We start from the raw sequence: 20,909 nt of genomic DNA, 5'->3' as shown, positions 1-20,909 counted from the left end.
TGGGGAGATAAGGTATGCACACCAGTGACTATGGGGAGATAAGGTATACGCACCAGTGACTATGGGGAGAGAAGGTATGCACACCAGTGACTATGGGGAGATAAGGTATGCACACCAGTGACTATGGGGAGATAAGGTATGCGCACCAGTGACTATGGGGAGATAAGGTATGCGCACCAGTGACTATGGGGAGATAAGGTATGCACACCAGTGACTATGGGGAGATAAGGTATGCGCACCAGTGACTATGGGGAGAGAAGGTATGCACACCAGTGACTATGGGGGGATAAGGTATGCACACCAGTGACTATGGGGAGATAAGGTATGCGCACCAGTGACTATGGGGAGATAAGGTATGCGCACCAGTGACTATGGGGAGATAAGGTATGCACACCAGTGACTATGGGGAGATAAGGTATGCGCACCAGTGACTATGGGGAGATAAGGTATACACACCAGTGACTATGGGGAGATAAGGTATGCGCACCAGTGACTATGGGGAGATAAGGTATGCACACCAGTGACTATGGGGGGATAAGGTATGCACACCAGTGACTATGGGGAGATAAGGTATACACACCAGTGACTATGGGGAGAGAAGGTATGCACACCAGTGACTTTGGGGGGATAAGGTATGCACACCAGTGACTATGGGGAGAGAAGGTATACACACCAGTGACTATGGGGAGAGAAGGTATGCGCACCAGTGACTATGGGGAGATAAGGTATGCACACCAGTGACTATGGGGAGATAAGGTATACACACCAGTGACTATGGGGAGATAAGGTATGCGCACCAGTGACTATGGGGAGATAAGGTATACACACCAGTGACTATGGGGAGATAAGGTATGCGCACCAGTGACTATGGGGAGATAAGGTATACACACCAGTGACTATGGGGAGAGAAGGTATGCACACCAGTGACTATGGGGAGATAAGGTATGCACACCAGTGACTATGGGGAGATAAGGTATGCACACCAGTGACTATGGGGAGATAAGGTATGCGCACCAGTGACTATGGGGAGATAAGGTATGCGCACCAGTGACTATGGGGAGATAAGGTATACACACCAGTGACTATGGGGAGATAAGGTATGCACACCAGTGACTATGGGGAAATAAGGTATGCACACCAGTGACTATGGGGGGATAAGGTATGCACACCAGTGACTATGGGGAGAGAAGGTATACACACCAGTGACTATGGGGAGATAAGGTATACACACCAGTGACTATGGGGAGAGAAGGTATACACACCAGTGACTATGGGGAGATAAGGTATACACACCAGTGACTATGGGGAGAGAAGGTATACACACCAGTGACTATGGGGAGATAAGGTATGCGCACCAGTGACTATGGGGAGATAAGGTATACACACCAGTGACTATGGGGAGAGAAGGTATGCACACCAGTGACTATGGGGAGATAAGGTATGCACACCAGTGACTATGGGGAGAGAAGGTATGCACACCAGTGACTATGGGGAGATAAGGTATACACACCAGTGACTATGGGGAGATAAGGTATGCACACCAGTGACTATGGGGAGAGAAGGTATGCACACCAGTGACTATGGGGAGATAAGGTATGCACACCAGTGACTATGGGGAGATAAGGTATGCACACCAGTGACTATGGGGAGATAAGGTATGCACACCAGTGACTATGGGGAGATAAGGTATGCGCACCAGTGACTATGGGGAGATAAGGTATACACACCAGTGACTATGGGGAGATAAGGTATACACACCAGTGACTATGGGGAGATAAGGTATGCACACCAGTGACTATGGGGAGATAAGGTATGCACACCAGTGACTATGGGGAGAGAAGGTATACACACCAGTGACTATGGGGAGATAAGGTATGCACACCAGTGACTATGGGGAGATAAGGTATGCACACCAGTGACTATGGGGAGATAAGGTATGCACACCAGTGACTATGGGGAGATAAGGTATGCACACCAGTGACTATGGGGAGATAAGGTATGCACACCAGTGACTATGGGGAGATAAGGTATACACACCAGTGACTATGGGGAGAGAAGGTATACACACCAGTGACTATGGGGAGATAAGGTATGCACACCAGTGACTATGGGGAGATAAGGTATACACACCAGTGACTATGGGGAGATAAGGTATGCACACCAGTGACTATGGGGAGATAAGGTATGCACACCAGTGACTATGGGGAGATAAGGTATACACACCAGTGACTATGGGGAGATAAGGTATGCACACCAGTGACTATGGGGAGATAAGGTATGCACACCAGTGACTATGGGGAGATAAGGTATGCACACCAGTGACTATGGGGAGATAAGGTATACACACCAGTGACTATGGGGAGAGAAGGTATACACACCAGTGACTATGGGGAGATAAGGTATGCACACCAGTGACTATGGGGAGATAAGGTATGCACACCAGTGACTATGGGGAGATAAGGTATACACACCAGTGACTATGGGGAGAGAAGGTATGCACACCAGTGACTATGGGGAGATAAGGTATACACACCAGTGACTATGGGGAGATAAGGTATACACACCAGTGACTATGGGGAGAGAAGGTATACACACCAGTGACTATGGGGAGATAAGGTATGCACACCAGTGTCTATGGGGAGATAAGGTATACACACCAGTGACTATGGGGAGATAAGGTATGCACACCAGTGACTATGGGGAGATAAGGTATACACACCAGTGACTATGGGGAGAGAAGGTATACACACCAGTGACTATGGGGAGATAAGGTATGCACACCAGTGACTATGGGGAGATAAGGTATGCACACCAGTGACTATGGGGAGATAAGGTATGCACACCAGTGACTATGGGGAGATAAGGTATGCACACCAGTGACTATGGGGAGATAAGGTATGCACACCAGTGACTATGGGGAGATAAGGTATACACACCAGTGACTATGGGGAGATAAGGTATACACACCAGTGACTATGGGGAGATAAGGTATGCACACCAGTGACTATGGGGAGAGAAGGTATACACACCAGTGACTATGGGGAGATAAGGTATACACACCAGTGACTATGGGGAGAGAAGGTATACACACCAGTGACTATGGGGAGATAAGGTATGCACACCAGTGACTATGGGGAGATAAGGTATGCACACCAGTGACTATGGGGAGAGAAGGTATACACACCAGTGACTATGGGGAGATAAGGTATGCACACCAGTGACTATGGGGAGATAAGGTATGCACACCAGTGACTATGGGGAGATAAGGTATGCACACCAGTGACTATGGGGAGATAAGGTATACACACCAGTGACTATGGGGAGATAAGGTATGCACACCAGTGACTATGGGGAGATAAGGTATGCACACCAGTGACTATGGGGAGATAAGGTATGCGCACCAGTGACTATGGGGAGATAAGGTATGCGCACCAGTGACTATGGGGAGATAAGGTATGCGCACCAGTGACTATGGGGAGATAAGGTATGCACACCAGTGACTATGGGGAGATAAGGTATACACACCAGTGACTATGGGGAGATAAGGTATGCACACCAGTGACTATGGGGAGATAAGGTATGCACACCAGTGACTATGGGGAGATAAGGTATGCACACCAGTGACTATGGGGAGAGAAGGTATACACACCAGTGACTATGGGGAGATAAGGTATGCACACCAGTGACTATGGGGGGATAAGGTATACACACCAGTGACTATGGGGAGATAAGGTATGCACACCAGTTACTATGGGGAGATAAGGTATACACACCAGTGACTATGGGGAGATAAGGTATGCACACCAGTGACTATGGGGAGATAAGGTATGCACACCAGTGACTATGGGGAGAGAAGGTATACACACCAGTGACTATGGGGAGAGAAGGTATGCACACCAGTGACTATGGGGAGAGAAGGTATACACACCAGTGACTATGGGGAGAGAAGGTATACACACCAGTGACTATGGGGAGATAAGGTATGCACACCAGTGACTATGGGGAGAGAAGGTATACACACCAGTGACTATGGGGAGAGAAGGTATGCACACCAGTGACTATGGGGAGATAAGGTATGCACACCAGTGACTATGGGGAGAGAAGGTATACACACCAGTGACTATGGGGAGATAAGGTATGCACACCAGTGACTATGGGGAGATAAGGTATGCACACCAGTGACTATGGGGAGATAAGGTATGCACACCAGTGACTATGGGGAGATAAGGTATGCACACCAGTGACTATGGGGAGATAAGGTATACACACCAGTGACTATGGGGAGATAAGGTATGCACACCAGTGACTATGGGGAGATAAGGTATGCACACCAGTGACTATGGGGAGATAAGGTATGTGCACCAGTGACTATGGGGAGATAAGGTATGCACACCAGTGACTATGGGGAGATAAGGTATGCACACCAGTGACTATGGGGAGATAAGGTATGCACACCAGTGACTATGGGGAGATAAGGTATGCACACCAGTGACTATGGGGAGATAAGGTATGCACACCAGTGACTATGGGGAGATAAGGTATGCACACCAGTGACTATGGGGAGATAAGGTATGCACACCAGTGACTATGGGGAGATAAGGTATGCACACCAGTGACTATGGGGAGATAAGGTATGCACACCAGTGACTATGTAAGGGGAATACATGGAATAGCAGAAACTGCTGTGTGAATACTGACATGAAAAATCCAATAGCTATATGTAAGAATAAAATGTGAAAAATGGAATCTGCATTACTGCCATGAACATATGAATCAAGAGAAATTTAGCTACTGAATTGATCAATGCAATAGACCCCAACACTACGCCAAAGTATTTCTCTACGTTGGGGTCCCGAGCTTGTGTGTGTCCTCTCGTGCAGTTACCGTGTATGGGAAGCTGAGACCCAGGCTATTTATACGATGTGGATTGGCAATAGGTGTGTGTGGGGAGGGTTCACAAACGAAAAAACTACTAACAATAAGGAATAACGTTTGGAACACCATTCTATGTCTGAACTGGGTGCAAAAACCTAAAAAACCTAAAATTTCATGTATTCCCCTTACATGGTCACTGGTGTGCATACCTTATCTCCCCATAGTCACTGGTGTGCATACCTTATCTCCCCATAGTCACTGGTGTGCATACCTTATCTCCCCATAGTCACTGGTGTGTATACCTTATCTCCCCATAGTCACTGGTGTGCATACCTTATCTCCCCATAGTCACTGGTGTGCATACCTTCTCTCCCCATAGTCACTGGTGTGCATACCTTATCTCCCCATAGTCACTGGTGTGTATACCTTATCTCCCCATAGTCACTGGTGTGTATACCTTATCTCCCCATAGTCACTGGTGTGTATACCTTATCTCCCCATAGTCACTGGTGTGCATACCTTATCTCCCCATAGTCACTGGTGTGCATACCTTATCTCCCCATAGTCACTGGTGTGCATACCTTATCTCCCCATAGTCACTGGTGTGCATACCTTATCTCCCCATAGTCACTGGTGTGCATACCTTATCTCCCCATAGTCACTGGTGTGTATACGTTATCTCCCCATAGTCACTGGTGTGCATACCTTATCTCCCCATAGTCACTGGTGTGCATACCTTATCTCCCCATAGTGATGTTTTTTTAGGTTTTTGCACCCAGTTCAGACTTAGAATGGTGTTCCAAACGTTATTCCTTATTGTTAGTAGTTTTTTCGTTTGTGAACCCTCCCCATACACACCTATTGCCAATCCATATTATACGCATAATAGCCGGGGTCTCAGCTTCCCATACACGGTAACTGCATGAGAGGACACACACAAGCTCGGGACCCCAACGTAGAGAAATACTTTGGCGTAGTGTTGGGGTCTATTGCATTGATCAATTCAGTAGCTAAATTTCTCTTTATTCATATATTCATGGCAGTAATGCAGATTACATTTTTCACATTTTCACTCTTACATATAGCTATTGGATTTTTCATGTCAGTATTCACACAGCAGTTTCTGCTATTTCATGTATTCCCCTTACATAGTCACTGGTGTTGCATACCTTATCTCCCCATAGTGCACATTGTATGCAAGCTGCACACTGACACTGTACATTGTATATAAGCTGCACACTGACACTGCACATTGTATACAAGCTGCACACTGACACTGCACATTGTATACAAGCTGCACACTGACACTGCACATTGTATACAAGCTGCACACTGACACTGCACATTGTATACAAGCTGCACACTGACACTGCACATTGTGTACAAGCTGCACACTGACACTGCACATTGTATACAAGCTGCACACTGACACTGCACATTGTATACAAGCTGCACACTGACACTGCACATTGTATACAAGCTGCGCACTGAGACTGCACATTGTATACAAGCTGCGCACTGAGACTGCACATTGTATACAAGCTGCGCACTGAGACTGCACATTGTATACAAGCTGCGCACTGACACTGCACATTGTATACAAGCTGCGCACTGACACTGCACATTGTATACAAGCTGCGCACTGACACTGCACATTGTATACAAGCTGCGCACTGACACTGCACATTGTATACAAGCTGCGCACTGACACTGCACATTGTATACAAGCTGCACACTGACACTGCACATTGTATACAAGCTGCACACTGACACTGCACATTGTACACAAGCTGCACACTGACACTGCACATTGTATCACAGGGGCAGATCTGCAGCGCTGTCCCAGGAGAAGATAGAATATTTTTATAATTATAGGTTATTTATATTTTCAGATAAATGGGATTTTTGGTGTTCTCCTTCTCTTACAGAACAGGCACAGCTCTGGCTTCAGGCGCAGGAGAAGGCCAGCATGGAGGAGATGGACGAGGAGCAGTACGATCAGTTACCAGCGGACGAGAAAGCACGAATTGAGGGACTGCGTCTCCGAGCCGTGAAGGAGCGTAAGAGAAGGTCTGATCTCCCGCTGAAATCTTGTTAACGCCGCTCTATCTACAGATAAACATCCGGGGCTGAGGGCGAATCTGCACATAAACATCCGGGGCTGAGGGCGAATCTGCACATAAACATCCGGGGCTGAGGGCGAATCTGCACATAAACATCCGGGGCTGAGGGCGAATCTGCACATAAACATCCGGGGCTGAGGGCGAATCTGCAGATAAACATCAGAGGCTGAGGGCGAATCTGCACATAAACCTCAGAGGCTGAGGGCGAATCTGCAGATAAACATCCTGGGCTGAGGGTGAATCTGCAGATAAACATCCGGGGCTGAGGGCGAATCTGCACATAAACATCCGGGGCTGAGGACGATTCTGCACATAAACATCCGGGGCTGAGGGCGAATCTGCAGATAAACATCAGAGGCTGAGGGCGAATCTGCACATAAACATCCGGGGCTGAGGGCGAATCTGCACGTAAACATCCGGGGCTGAGGGCGAATCTACACATAAACATCCGGGGCTGAGGACGAATCTGCAGATAAACTTCAGAGGCTGTGGGCGAATCTGCACATAAACATCCGGGGCTGAGGGCGAATCTGCAGATAAACATCAGAGGCTGAGGGAGAATCTGCACATAAACATCCGGGGCTGAGGGCGAATCTGCACAAAAACATCCGGGGTTGAGGACGAATCTGCAGATAAACATCCGGGGCTGAGAATCTGCAGATAAACATCCAGGGCTGAGAATCTGCAGATAAACATCCGGGGCTGAGAATCTGCAGATAAACATCAGAGGCTGAGGGCGAATCTGCACATAAACATCAGAGGCTGAGGGCGAATCTGCAGATAAACATCCTGGGCTGAGGGTGAATCTGCAGATAAACATCCGGGGCTGAGGGCGAATCTGCACATAAACATCCGGGGCTGAGGACGATTCTGCACATAAACATCCGGGGCTGAGGGCGAATCTGCACATAAACATCCGGGGCTGAGGGCAAATCTGCACATAAACATCCGGGGCTGAGGGCGAATCTGCACGTAAACATCCGGGGCTGAGGGCGAATCTACACATAAACATCCGGGGCTGAGGACGAATCTGCAGATAAACTTCAGAGGCTGTGGGCGAATCTGCACATAAACATCCGGGGCTGAGGGCGAATCTGCAGATAAACATCAGAGGATGAGGGAGAATCTGCACATAAACATCCGGGGCTGAGGGCGAATCTGCACAAAAACATCCGGGGTTGAGGACGAATCTGCAGATAAACATCCGGGGCTGAGAATCTGCAGATAAACATCCAGGGCTGAGAATCTGCAGATAAACATCCGGGGCTGAGAATCTGCAGATAAACATCCGGGGCTGAGAATCTGCAGATAAACATCCGGGGCTGAGAATCTGCAGATAAACATCCGGGGCTGAGAATCTGCAGATAAACATCCGGGGCTGAGGGCGAATCTGCACATAAACATCCGGGGTTGAGGACGAATCTGCAGATAAACATCCGGGGCTGAGAATCTGCAGATAAACATCCAGGGCTGAGAATCTGCAGATAAACATCCGGGGCTGAGAATCTGCAGATAAACATCCGGGGCTGAGAATCTGCAGATAAACATCCGGGGCTGAGAATCTGCAGATAAACATCCGGGGCTGAGAATCTGCAGATAAACATCCGGGGCTGAGAATCTGCAGATAAACATCCGGGGCTGAGAATCTGCAGATAAACATCCGGGGCTGAGAATCTGCAGATAAACATCCGGGGCTGAGAATCTGCAGATAAACATCCGGGGCTGAGAATCTGCAGATAAACATCCGGGGCTGAGGGCGAATCTGCACATAAACATCCGGGGCTGAGGGCGAATCTGCACATAAACATCCGGGGCTGAGGATGAATCTGCAGATAAAAATCAGGGGCTGAGGGCGAATCTGCACATAAACATCCGGGGCTGAAAATCTGCACATAAACATCAGAGGCTGAGGGCGAATCTGCACATAAACATCCGGGGCTGAGGGCGAATCTGCACGTAAACATCCGGGGCTGAGGGCGAATCTACACATAAACATCCGGGGCTGAGGACGAATCTGCAGATAAACATCAGAGGCTGAGGGCGAATCTGCAGATAAACATCGGAGGCTGAGGGCGAATCTGCACATAAACATCCGGGGTTGAGGACGAATCTGCAGATAAACATCCGGGGCTGAGGACGAATCTGCAGATAAACATCAGAGGCTGAGGGCGAATCTGCAGATAAACATCGGAGGCTGAGGGCGAATCTGCAGATAAACATCAGGGGCTGAGGGCGAATCTGCACATAAACATCCGGGGTTGAGGACGAATCTGCAGATAAACATCCGGGGCTGAGGACGAATCTGCAGATAAACATCCGGGGCTGAGGGCGAATCTGCTTTTGTTTGGGCTGCAGAGAACAAGAGCAAAGACAAATCCGAGAAGAGCAGGAGCGAAAGCTGCAAGAAGAAATGGCGAAGCAACGAGAGGAGGAAGAGCTGAGGAGGAAATCCAAGAGAGGGAAGAGCCGCGACTCTGAGAAAGAGGGGAAGAAAAGCCAGGCTGGAAACAAACAGGTGCACACCCCAAATACTGCCCCCGAGACAGCCATCCCCACCGCTGCCCCCGACGCACCGCCGTCCCCACCGCTGCCCCCGACGCACCGCCGTCCCCACCGCTGCCCCCGACGCACCGCCATCCCCACTGCTGCCCCCTAGACAGCCATCCCCACCGCTGCCCCCGACGCACTGCCGTCCCCTCCGCTGCACTGCTGTCCCCACCGCTGCCCCCGTCACAGCCATCCCCACTGCTGTCCCCGAGACAGCCATCCCCACCGCTGCCCCCGACGCACCGCCGTCCCCACCGCTGCCCCCGACGCACCGCCGTCCCCACCGCTGCCCCCGACGCACCGCCATCCCCACTGCTGCCCCCTAGACAGCCATCCCCACCGCTGCCCTCGACGCACTGCCGTCCCCACCGCTGCCCCCGACGCACTGCCGTCCCCACCGCTGCCCCCGAGACAGCCATCCCCACTGCTGTCCCCGAGACAGCCATCCCCACCGCTGCCCCCGACGCACCGCCGTCCCCACCGCTGCCCCTGACGCACTGCCGTCCCCACCGCTGCCCCCAACGCACTGCTGTCCCCACCGCTGCCTTCGACGCACCGCCGTCCCCACCGCTGCCCCCGACGCACCGCCGTCCCCACTGCTGCGTCCGACGCACCGCCGTCCCCACTGCTGCCTCCGACGCACTGCCGTCCCCACCACTGCCCCCGACACACCGCCATCCCCACCGCTGCCCCCAACACCACGCCGTCCCCAACACCACGCCGTCCCACCGCTGCCCCCACCGCTGCCCCCAACACCACGCCGTCCCCACCGCTGCCCCCAACACCACGCCGTCTCCAGCACCACGCCGTCCCACCGCTGCCCCCGACGCACCGCCGTCCCCACTGCTGTCCCCAGTTTTGCCCCCGATGCACCGCTGCCCCCGACGCACCGCCGTCCCCACCGCCGTCCCTAGTGCTGCCCCCTACGCACAACCGTCCCCACTGCTGCCCCCGACAACACGCCGTCCCCACCGTTGCCCCCGACAACACGCCGTCTCCACCACTGCCCCCAACAACACGCCGTCTCCACCACTGCCCCAGACACCACGCCGTCCCCACCGCTGCCCCAGACACCACGCCGTCCCCACTGCTGTCCCAGACACCACGCCGTCCCCGACGCGCCGCCGTCCTCACCTCTGGCCCCGACACGCCGTTGTCCTCCCCTCTGGCCCCGACGTGCCGCCGTCCTACCCTCTGGCCCCGACGTGCCGCCGTCCTACCCTCTGGCCCCGACGTGCCGCCGTCCTCCCCTCTGGCCCCAAGTGCCGCCGTCCTCCCCTCTGGCCCCGACGCGCCGCCGTCCTCCCCTCTGGCCCCGACGCGCCGCCGTCCTCCCCTCTGGCCCCGACGCGCCGCCTTCCTCCCCTCTGGCCCCGACGTGCCGCCGTCCTCCCCTTTGGCCCCGACGCGCCGCCGTCCTCCCCTCTGGCCCCGACGTGCCGCCGTCCTCCCCTCTGGCCCCGACGTGCCGCCGTCCTCCCCTCTGGCCATGACGTGCCGCCGTACTCCCCTCTGGCCATGACGTGCCGCCGCCCTCGTCTCTGGCCCCGTCGTGCTGCCGCCCTCGCCTCTGGCGCTGCTGTCCTCCGGAGTGTTCTGACTCCTGCACCCACACAGTCACCCGTTGTTCTCTCGTCAGAATCTTCTCACTGTGAAAACAGAACAACGATTGGACTCAGGAACTGAGAGAAAACTTTCCATGAACCGCACCGACTCTGTGCAGAACGAGAGTGATGACGGGAGAAGGAAGAAACCTCGGGACTTTCTCCAGCACGTGAGTGTCCAGGACGACAGAGACCCTGAGAGCGAGACTGACAAGCCGCTGCTGCAGAGGTTCAAGGTGTACGAGTCCTCCCAGAAGGAAATCCTCCACATCCTGACATTCTGGGACCGCGTACAGGGGGTCCTAATACCACCTGCTACTACAGAAGATGGGCCACATGAGGGAGAGGAGCAGGCACCGGAACGGCAGGCACCAGAGCGGCAGGCACCCTCCGGTAAGAAGTACCGGAAAGATCGAGAACGGCAGGAGAAAATGGAGCGAGAGAAGGCTGAGAAAGAAAGAGTGGAGAAGGAGAAGCTGAGAGCTGCAGCGGAGGATGTGGGGGTCCACGTAGACCCAGAGAAGAAAGGCGAGGAGAACCTGGAGGAGGAGCTGAAGATCGGTGTGGGGGTCCCACACTATGAGCTCCGCGTGACGGGGGAGCCTGATGCCAGCCAGAGGACGGTTCTGCAGAGCGGCTTCCTACCCTCAGTGGATGACGTGAGTAGACATCCGTCTGCTGGCCATGTGATGACCACCGCTGGCCATGTGATGACCACCGCTGGCCATGTGCTGTGTGATCTGCCCATATTCCCACATGTCCCTCTGTACCCTGTGGCTTCACCAAGCCTCTGACCACACTGTTCCTGACAGGTGCTGGAAGGCCTTGGCCTCGGTCCGTCCGGTCCTCCCGTTCCACCACCTTACCTCTTCTCAGTCATCACCTTCCCTGAAAGGAGGACTATGTCTGCTGACCCTGAGACGCTCGGCCACTTCTCCTTCATCGCAGCTTCTCCTGATGACCCCAATGTGATTCCTGAAGTTCAGAAGGATCCGGAGCCTGAACCAGAGGCTGTGTCTACTGTGCCGACACTGAAAGTAAGAGGCCGCCATATTGTCAGTACAGAGGGCCGGGCAGAGATTAGAGCTGTCCAGGAGTCTGCAGCCCTCAGAAGCTGCGGCTGGATGGGGCTGACGGGCTATAGAGGGCTGTAGCTACAGATGACCACCCCTGCTTTGTGTGAGAGCGTCCTCCATATGCAGGGATGTCTCCACAACGCTCAGCTCCGGGAACGGCTGCTGACTATTATTTCATGGCCCGGGTCTGAGGAACCTGTCCCCGGTGTTAGTGAGGCGTCTGCTAGTTGTGTGTTTATCTGATCAGGGGGTGGCGGTTGTCTGTCATTTCAGGAGGAACAAGTGACCCCCACCAAAAGCCGGAGCAAGAAGGAGAAAGCTGCAGACTCCGGCCGCGAGAGCCAGAAGGAGAAGCGCCGCTCCTCCTCCCTGCGCAAGACGCAGCAGAACCTGGAGAGCCGCTCTCCACCACCTGGCGCCAGGACACCGCTCTCAGACATGGACCGCAGCAGCGTCACAGGAGAAGCCCTGCCCCAGAAGCTTCCGCGGTGAGAATGTTGTCCGGACAGGGGTCAGCCGATGGCGCTTAGCTGCCCCTTCTCATGGCTTTTGTGTCTGCAGGCTCGGGATATTCCGCTGGGTGGTACCGGCCGGTGGAGAAGTGCCACTACGTATTCACTTCCAATCAAACCATACTGGCAATTTCGATCTGACCCTGAACTTTGAGCTGGTTGGGACCCATCGTAGATACCAGCTGTACTGCCGCGGGGTGTGCGCCTTCCCCACCATCAGTAAGGACCCAAAGTAAGAGCTTCATCACTGCTGCGGTGTCACCCAGAGCCGGACCTTCCAGTAATGCCGCCATCTCAGCTTCTGCCGTAAAGTGCCCCAATAATACCATAATGGCATACAGTGGCACGGCCAGAGATCGGCGGGCAGTGTCCCTGCTTCCACAGGGGGGGCCTCATCTGAGCACTGGGTGTGGGGGGCCTCATCTGAGCACTGGGTGTGGGGGGCCTCATCTGAGCACTGGGTGTGGGGGGCCTCATCTGAGCACTGGGTGTGGGGGGCCTCATCTGAGCACTGGGTGTGGGGGGCCTCATCTGAGCACTGGGTGTGGGGGGTCTCATCTGAGCACTGGGTGTGGGGGGCCTCATCTGAGCACTGGGTGTGGGGGGCCTCATCTGAGCACTGGGTGTGGGGGGCCTCATCTGAGCACTGGGTGTGGGGGGGCCTCATCTGAGCACTGGGTGTGGGGGGTCTCATCTGAGCACTGGGTGTGGGGGGTCTCATCTGAGCACTGGGTGTGGGGGGTCTCATCTGAGCACTGGGTGTGGGGGGCCTCATCTGAGCACTGGGTGTGGGGGGGGCCTCATCTGAGTACTGGGTGTGGGGGGGCCTCATCTGAGCACTGGGTGTGGGGGGTCTCATCTGAGCACTGGGTGTGGGGGGTCTCATCTGAGCACTGGGTGTGGGGGGGCCTCATCTGAGCACTGGGTGTGGGGGGGCCTCATCTGAGCACTGGGTGTGGGGGGCCTCATCTGAGCACTGGGTGTGGGGGGGCCTCATCTGAGCACTGGGTGTGGGGGGCCTCATCTGAGCACTGGGTGTGGGGGGGCCTCATCTGAGCACTGGGTGTGGGGGGTCTCATCTGAGCACTGGGTGTGGGGGGCCTCATCTGAGCACTGGGTGTGGGGGGGGGGTCCTCATCTGAGCTCTGGGTGTGGGGGGCCTCATCTGGGGGTGGGGGGGCCTCATCTGAGCACTGGGTGTGGGGGAGGGTCCTCATCTGAGCTCTGGGTGTGGGGGGCCTCATCTGGGGATGGGGGGGGCCTCATCTGAGCACTGGGTGTGGGGGGCCCTCATCTGAGCACTGGGTGTGGGGGGGCCTCATCTGAGCACTGGGTGTGGGGGGCTTCATCTGCGGAGCAGCGGACACTCCTGCATTAGTGGAGGAATCTGGGCTTGCCCGTCCCCGCACTGCTCACCGGGCCATCTACCTCCCATAAAATGCCCCTGCCATATGAGGGGTGCACATTAGATTTAGGCTGTCAGTCGTCCCATGACTCTGCTTGTGACAGGCTGAGCCGAGTCTGGATCTCTGATTGCAGGATCGTCTTTCCACATCGTAAGAAGGAAATCCAGAGCGAGGAGATTGTGCACAAGAAGTTCATCCTCGGCTCCGCCACCTTCCATTTCGGACCTCTGCTGTGCGGGAAAAGCCGAGACAAGTGAGTGCAGCCGTGTCCAGGAGGTGACCAGATGGCGGCCGGTCACTAGACTGTCTGCGGGGTAGACGAGTGCTGCCATGTCTTGTAGCGAGGCGGTGGGAATGTTCTAGATCAGCCTCGGCGGGGCCCGCAGATCCAGCATGGTGGTGCCTGGTGTCCAGGATCTGATGATCAGCAGCCGGCCTATAGTAAAAATTAAATCCCGCATAACCCTTATAAATATATAGATAAAGGGGTTGTCCATAACTTGAAGAACCTTCATAACTGCTGCAGTGCCCCAAGTAGAGCTTTACCTTCCTCCGGTGTGGGCACCGCATCCCTGTGTTTGCGTCACATGAGTCCTGCTCCCAATTACTACCCGGGAAACTACAGAAACGTAGACACTGTTCAAGTTATGGACAACCCCTTTAAATTGTCACAAGAGTTTTACCAACAGCACAATTCCTGATCTGACGCACAGTGCCCCCGATAGACGCCACCTGCACATCCAGCAAAGCATTTACATCCTGGAGATACCGGAGCTACACGGCAGAGCTGGCCGCGATCACTGTATTGGCCGCACAACCATCGGCTGATCTCACTGGAAGGGCTTCATGTCATCAGTTACACTCGTACTAGGGGATGTCCGATCACACGGCATGACAGATGCGTACGGACCAACAAATGGCCGGCACATGACGAAATATACAGGGTATCTCACCTCATTGCCGATCACGTGCCTAGGGCTTCGCTTGCCCTAAACTCACCCTGACTAGTGAGATGGCCAGTGACAGCACTGGTCCCACCATTGCACTAATAAAACACGAGGAAAGGTAGACAGATGTGCAAACAAAAACCATGTACACCAACTTCACACCAGCACAGCTCTAGCGGGGGCAGCATGGCTCCATCGGGGGCAGCACGGCTCTAGCGGGAGCAACACTGCTCTAGCGGGGGCAGCATGGCTCCATCGGGGGAAGCATGGCTCCATCGGGGGCAGCACAGCTCTAGCGGGAGCAGCACGGCTCTAGCGGGGGCAGCATGGCTCCATCGGGGGAAGCATGGCTCCATCGGGGGCAGCACAGCTCTAGCGGGAGCAACACGGCTCCATCGGGGGCAGCATGGCTCCATCGGGGGCAGCATGGCTCCATCGGGGGCAGCACGGCTCTAGCGGGAGCAACACGGCTCTAGCGGGGGCAGCATGGCTCCATCGGGAGAAGCATGGCTCCATCGGGGGCAGCACAGCTCTAGCGGGAGTAGCACGGCTCTAGCGGGGGCAGCATGGCTCCATCGGGGGAAGCACAGCTCTAGCGGTGGCAGCACGACTCTAGCGGTGGCAGCACGACTCTAGCGGTGGAAGCACGACTCTAGCGGTGGCAGCACAGCTCTAGCGGTGGCAGCACGACTCTAGCGGTGGAAGCACGACTCTAGCGCAGCACGACTCTAGCGGTGGCAGCACGATTCCAGCAGCTACCAGAGCCACCTTTCTTCTCTGTAGCTAGTCTCTGAATGAGTGCTCTATTACCGACCTCATGTAATGGTACATGTGACTATTTATAGGGAATGGTTGCGGTCACAAACCGGCTGCTTATGAGGAGAATTATCCAAGAGCTTCTAGCAGAGAAACTGATATTAACCCTCGCTGCACCAAAGGAAAGGAAAACATTTAAAATCCAGGCATAAGTGAGACTCCGGCCCTAAACCTGCCACAAAGTCTCCTAATGATGGGAGACCATTGTGACAGTCACATGATCACTGGGGAACGTCACTGCTATATCAGGGCTGACCTCACAGGAAGGGCTTCTGATGTCACCAGTCACATGATCACTGAGGAACCGTCACCGGTACATCGGGGCTGACCTCACAGGAAGGGCTTCTGATGTCACCAGTCACATGATCACTGAAGAACCGTCACCGGTACATCGGGGCTGACCTCACAGGAAGGGCTTCTGATGTCACCAGTCACATGATCACTGAGGAACTGTCACCGTTACATCGGGGCTGATCTCACAGGAAGGGCTTCTGATGTCACCAGTCACATGATCACTGAGGAACCGTCACCGTTACATCGGGGCTGACCTCACAGGAAGGGCTTCTGATGTCACCAGGCACATGATCACTGAGGAACCGTCACCGGTACATCGGGGCTGGCCTCACAGGAAGGGCTTCTGATGTCACCAGGCACTTGATCACTGAGGAACCGTCACCGGTACATCGGGGCTGACCTCACAGGAAGGGCTTCTGATGTCACCAGTCACATGATCACTGAGGAACAGTCACCGGTACATCGGGGCTGACCTCATAGGAAGGGCTTCTGATGTCACCAGGCACATGATCACTGAAGAACCGTCACCAGTACATCGGGGCTGACCTCACAGGAAGGGCTTCTGATGTCACCAGTCACATGATCACTGAGGAACCGTCACCGGTACATCGGGGTTGGCCTCACAGGAAGGGCTTCTGATGTCACCAGGCACATGATCACTGAGGAACAGTCACCGGTACATCGGGGCTGACCTCACAGGAAGGGCTTCTGATGTCACCAGGCACATGATCACTGAGGAACTGTCACCAGTACATCTGGGATGACCTCACAGGAAGGGCTTCTGATGTTACCAGTCACATGATCACTGAGGAACCGTCACCGGTACATCAGGGTTGACCTCACAGAAAGGGCTTCTGATGTCACCAGGCACATGATCATTGGGGAACCGTCACCGGTACATCGGGGCTGACCTCACAGGAAGGGCTTCTGATGTCACCAGGCACATGATCACTGAGGAACCGTCACTGGTACATCGGGGCTGGCCTCACAGGAAGGGCTTCTGATGCCACCAGGCACATGATCACTGAGGAACCATCACCAGTACATCGGGGCTGGCCTCACAGGAAGGGCTTCTGATGTCACCAGGCACATGATCACTGAGGAACCGTCACCGGTACATCGGGGCTGGCCTCACAGGAAGGGCTTCTGATGTCACCAGGCACATGATCACTGAGGAACCGTCACTGGTACATCGGGGCTGGCCTCACAGGAAGGGCTTCTGATGTCACCAGGCACATGATCACTGAGGAACCGTCACTGGTACATCGGGGCTGGCCTCACAGGAAGGGCTTCTGATGTCACCAGGCACATGATCACTGAGGAACCGTCACTGGTACATCGGGGCTGGCCTCACAGGAAGGGCTTCTGATGTCACCAGGCACATGATCACTGAGGAACCGTCACTGGTACATCGGGGCTGGCCTCACAGGAAGGGCTTCTGATGTCACCAGGCACATGATCACTGAGGAACCGTCACCGGTACATCGGGGTTGACCTCACAGGAAGGGCTTCTGATGTCACCAGGCACATACCCTCCACAATGATCCTGCAGATAACGCATGATGTCACCATGTGCCGTGGTGACGTCGGATGGTAGAGGGTGATGGCGACTGTCTGCAGCGCCGAGGTTTTGCAGGCAATATTTTGTGCTCTGTTTCCTCTTTGTAGATATAAAGCCGGACAATATCCAGAGAACATGGAGAAAGTGACCATCTGCAATGTGTCTCCTCTGGACTCTGACATCACATTCTGCTTCCAGTATGACATGAAAGCTGCAACCTTCATCCTGGACCCTCCGACCATGAGCCTGAAGCCCGGCGAGAAGCAGGTGTGTTTGTAGGGACTGTACACACAAGTAGCTAAATAGCCTGAGGTGTGAGCTGAGCGCAGTGTGCAGACACCTCGCCTTGTGTCTCCTCTGTCCCAGGAGCTCTCAGTATGGGCTTATCCCACCGCTCCCGGGGTGTTTGACGATAATATCGTCTGCTGCATCAAGGACAATCCTGAGCCGGTCATATTCCACGTGTGCTGCCGTGGTGTCCGCCCAGAGCTGGACCTCGACCGCAAGCAGGTTCACTTTGAGAAGATGCTGCTGCACCGGTGAGTAGATCAGAGGGTAAAGTGACTCCGGGGCCTCCATGGCCCCTCAGGTGCCCTCTGAGCACAGGAGACACTAATGGTACTGAAGGGATGATCTCTGATGCTGCAGGGCCCATTAATGCCCTACTTGTTCGCAGGAAGGACACCAAAACAGTGTTCCTCAGGAATAGCACCTTCTTACCTGCCGCCTGGAGGGTGACGGGTCTGGAGAACCTTGGCGATGACTTCTCTGTGTCTCAGGACCAGGGTATCGTGGCCCCTCGCTCTGAGTTTGGCTTACAGCTTTACTTTAAGGCAGGGAAAGCCACCAACATCAAGAAATTCATCCGTCTGGAGGTACCTGGGGGTGTAATGGCCGCATGTTCTGCGGAGGCCGGCTGTCACCTCATGTACTCTGTCACATTCTCTGCAGGTTTCAGATGTTGAAAACATTCTGGGAATCGTGCAGCTGGAGAACATCCATGTGTTTGCCGAGTCCTATGATGTGGCTCTAGATATCAGCTTCCCTAAAGGTAGACCTCATGACCCACCGATACCAATTGTGCATACATCAACCAACCACACACACACGTCCTCCTCAGGTCTGCCTCCGCACACGTCCTCCTCAGGTCTGCCTCCGCACACGTCCTCCTCAGGTCTGCCTCCGCATACACGTCCTCAGGTCTGCCTCCGCACACGTCCTCCTCAGGTCCGCCTCCGCACACGTCCTCCTCAGGTCTGCCTCCGCATACACGTCCTCCTCAGGTCTGCCTCCGCATACACGTCCTCCTCAGGTCTGCCTCCGCACACGTCTTCCTCAGGTCTGCCTCCGCACACGTCCTCCTCAGGTCTGCCTCCGCACACGTCCTCCTCAGGTATGCCTCCGCACATGTCTTCCTCAGGTCTGCCTCCGCACAGGTCCTCCTCAGATCTTCCTCAGCACACACTTCCTCCTCAGGTCTGCCTCCGCACACACGTCATCCTCAGGTCTGCCTCCGCACACGTCCTCCTCAGGTCTTCCTCCACACACACACTTCCTCCTCAGGTCTGCCTCCGCACACACGTCCTCCTCAGGTCTGCCTCCGCATACACACGTCCTACTCAAGTTTGCCTCCGCACACACGTACTCCTCAGGTCTCACTGTCATCTCCACAGGAACAGATGGAGGCCTGGACTTCGGAGTGGTTAAGATTTTAGAAGAATCAAAACATTCCCTGTCTCTGAAAAACAAGGGGAAGTATGAGATCGGCTTCAGGTAAGTAACAGGCCACTGCTATGTGCCAGTGCAGTGTGATACGCCTCCTCTGATACTCCTCCTCTGATACTCCTCCTCTGATACTCCTCCTCTGATACTCCTCCTCTGATACTCCTCCTCTGATACACCTCCTCTGATACTCCTCCTCTGATACGCCTCCTCTGATACTCCTCCTCTGATACGCCTCCTCTGATACGCCTCCTCTGATACTCCTCCTCTGATACGCCTCCTCTGATACTCCTCCTCTGATACGCCTCCTCTGATACGCCTCCTCTGATACGCCTCCTCTGATACGCCTCCTCTGATACGCCTCCTCTGATACTCCTCCTCTGATACTCCTCCTCTGATACTCCTCCTCTGATACTCCTCCTCTGATTCTCCTCCGCTAATGCTCCTCCTCTGATGCTCCTCCTCTGACACTCCTCCTCTGATACTCCTCCTCTGATACTCCTCCTCTAACACTCCTCCTCTGATACTCCTCCTTTGATACTCCTCCTTTGATACTCCTCCTTTGATACTCCTCCTCTGATTCTCCTTCTCTGATTCTCCTCCTCTGATTCTCCTCCGCTGATTCTCCCCCTCTGATTCTCCTCCTCTGATTCTCCTCCACTAATACTCCTCTGATACTCCTCCTCTGGTACTCCTCCTCTGATTCTCTTCCTCTGATACTCCTCCTCTGATACTTCTCCACTAATACACCTTGGCTTATTTTCCTCCTCTGATTCTCCTCCTCTGATTCTCCTCCTCTGATACTCTTCCTGATACACCTCCTCTGAAACTCCTCCACTAATACACCTTAGCTTATTTTCTGGGGCTAGAATTTACTTTTGCATGTCCCTGGATTTTTTATTCATTCTATTATTCCAATAAAGAAAGAAAAAACTTTTTTATTCAATATAAGTCTGCGCTGGATTCATACATCTTTATTACTATTGCTTGGTATTCCTAACCATCCGTGCGCTGGATCTCCACTGCGGGACTGCAATATTGGTGACCTGAACAATTTATTCTGTTTCTACTCTTAGCTTATTTTCCTCCTCTGATTCTCCTCCTCTGATTCTCCTCCTCTGATACTCTTCCTGATACACCTCCTCTGATACTCTTCCTGATACACCTCCTCTGAAACTCCTCCACTGATACACCTTAGCTTATTTTCCTCCTCTGATACTCCTGCTCTGATACTCTTCCTGATAGTCCTCCTCTGATACTCCTCCTCTGATACTCTTCCTGATAGTCCTCCTCTGATACTCCTCCTCTGATACTCTTTCTGATATGCCTCCTCTGATACTCCTCCACTAATATACCTTTTCTTATTTTCCTCCTCTGATTCTCCTCCTCTGATACTCTTCCTGATAGTCCTCCTCTGATACTCCTC

At 53.9% G+C, this 20,909-nt stretch overlaps 1 protein-coding gene across 1 annotated transcript in view; it reads left to right on the top strand.

Moving 5' to 3' along the window:
• The window catches only part of HYDIN (HYDIN axonemal central pair apparatus protein), a 211,862-nt gene that overhangs the window by 112,661 nt on the left and 78,292 nt on the right, over positions 1–20,909 (top strand). The window contains exons 45-56 of the mRNA XM_075325454.1: positions 6,804–6,945; positions 9,354–9,513; positions 11,185–11,808; positions 11,962–12,186; positions 12,499–12,713; positions 12,787–12,969; positions 14,277–14,396; positions 17,869–18,028; positions 18,128–18,300; positions 18,438–18,636; positions 18,713–18,812; positions 19,435–19,534. Of these exons, the coding sequence (XP_075181569.1) occupies positions 6,804–6,945; positions 9,354–9,513; positions 11,185–11,808; positions 11,962–12,186; positions 12,499–12,713; positions 12,787–12,969; positions 14,277–14,396; positions 17,869–18,028; positions 18,128–18,300; positions 18,438–18,636; positions 18,713–18,812; positions 19,435–19,534 (2,401 nt within the window). The remainder of the gene's footprint in view (positions 1–6,803; positions 6,946–9,353; positions 9,514–11,184; positions 11,809–11,961; positions 12,187–12,498; positions 12,714–12,786; positions 12,970–14,276; positions 14,397–17,868; positions 18,029–18,127; positions 18,301–18,437; positions 18,637–18,712; positions 18,813–19,434; positions 19,535–20,909) is intronic.

Source organism: Anomaloglossus baeobatrachus, chromosome 10 (assembly GCF_048569485.1).
Source record: "Anomaloglossus baeobatrachus isolate aAnoBae1 chromosome 10, aAnoBae1.hap1, whole genome shotgun sequence".
Lineage (NCBI taxonomy): Eukaryota > Metazoa > Chordata > Amphibia > Anura > Aromobatidae > Anomaloglossus > Anomaloglossus baeobatrachus.
Note: the sequence above shows the minus strand (reverse complement) of the source record. Positions and strands in the feature narration are given on the sequence as shown.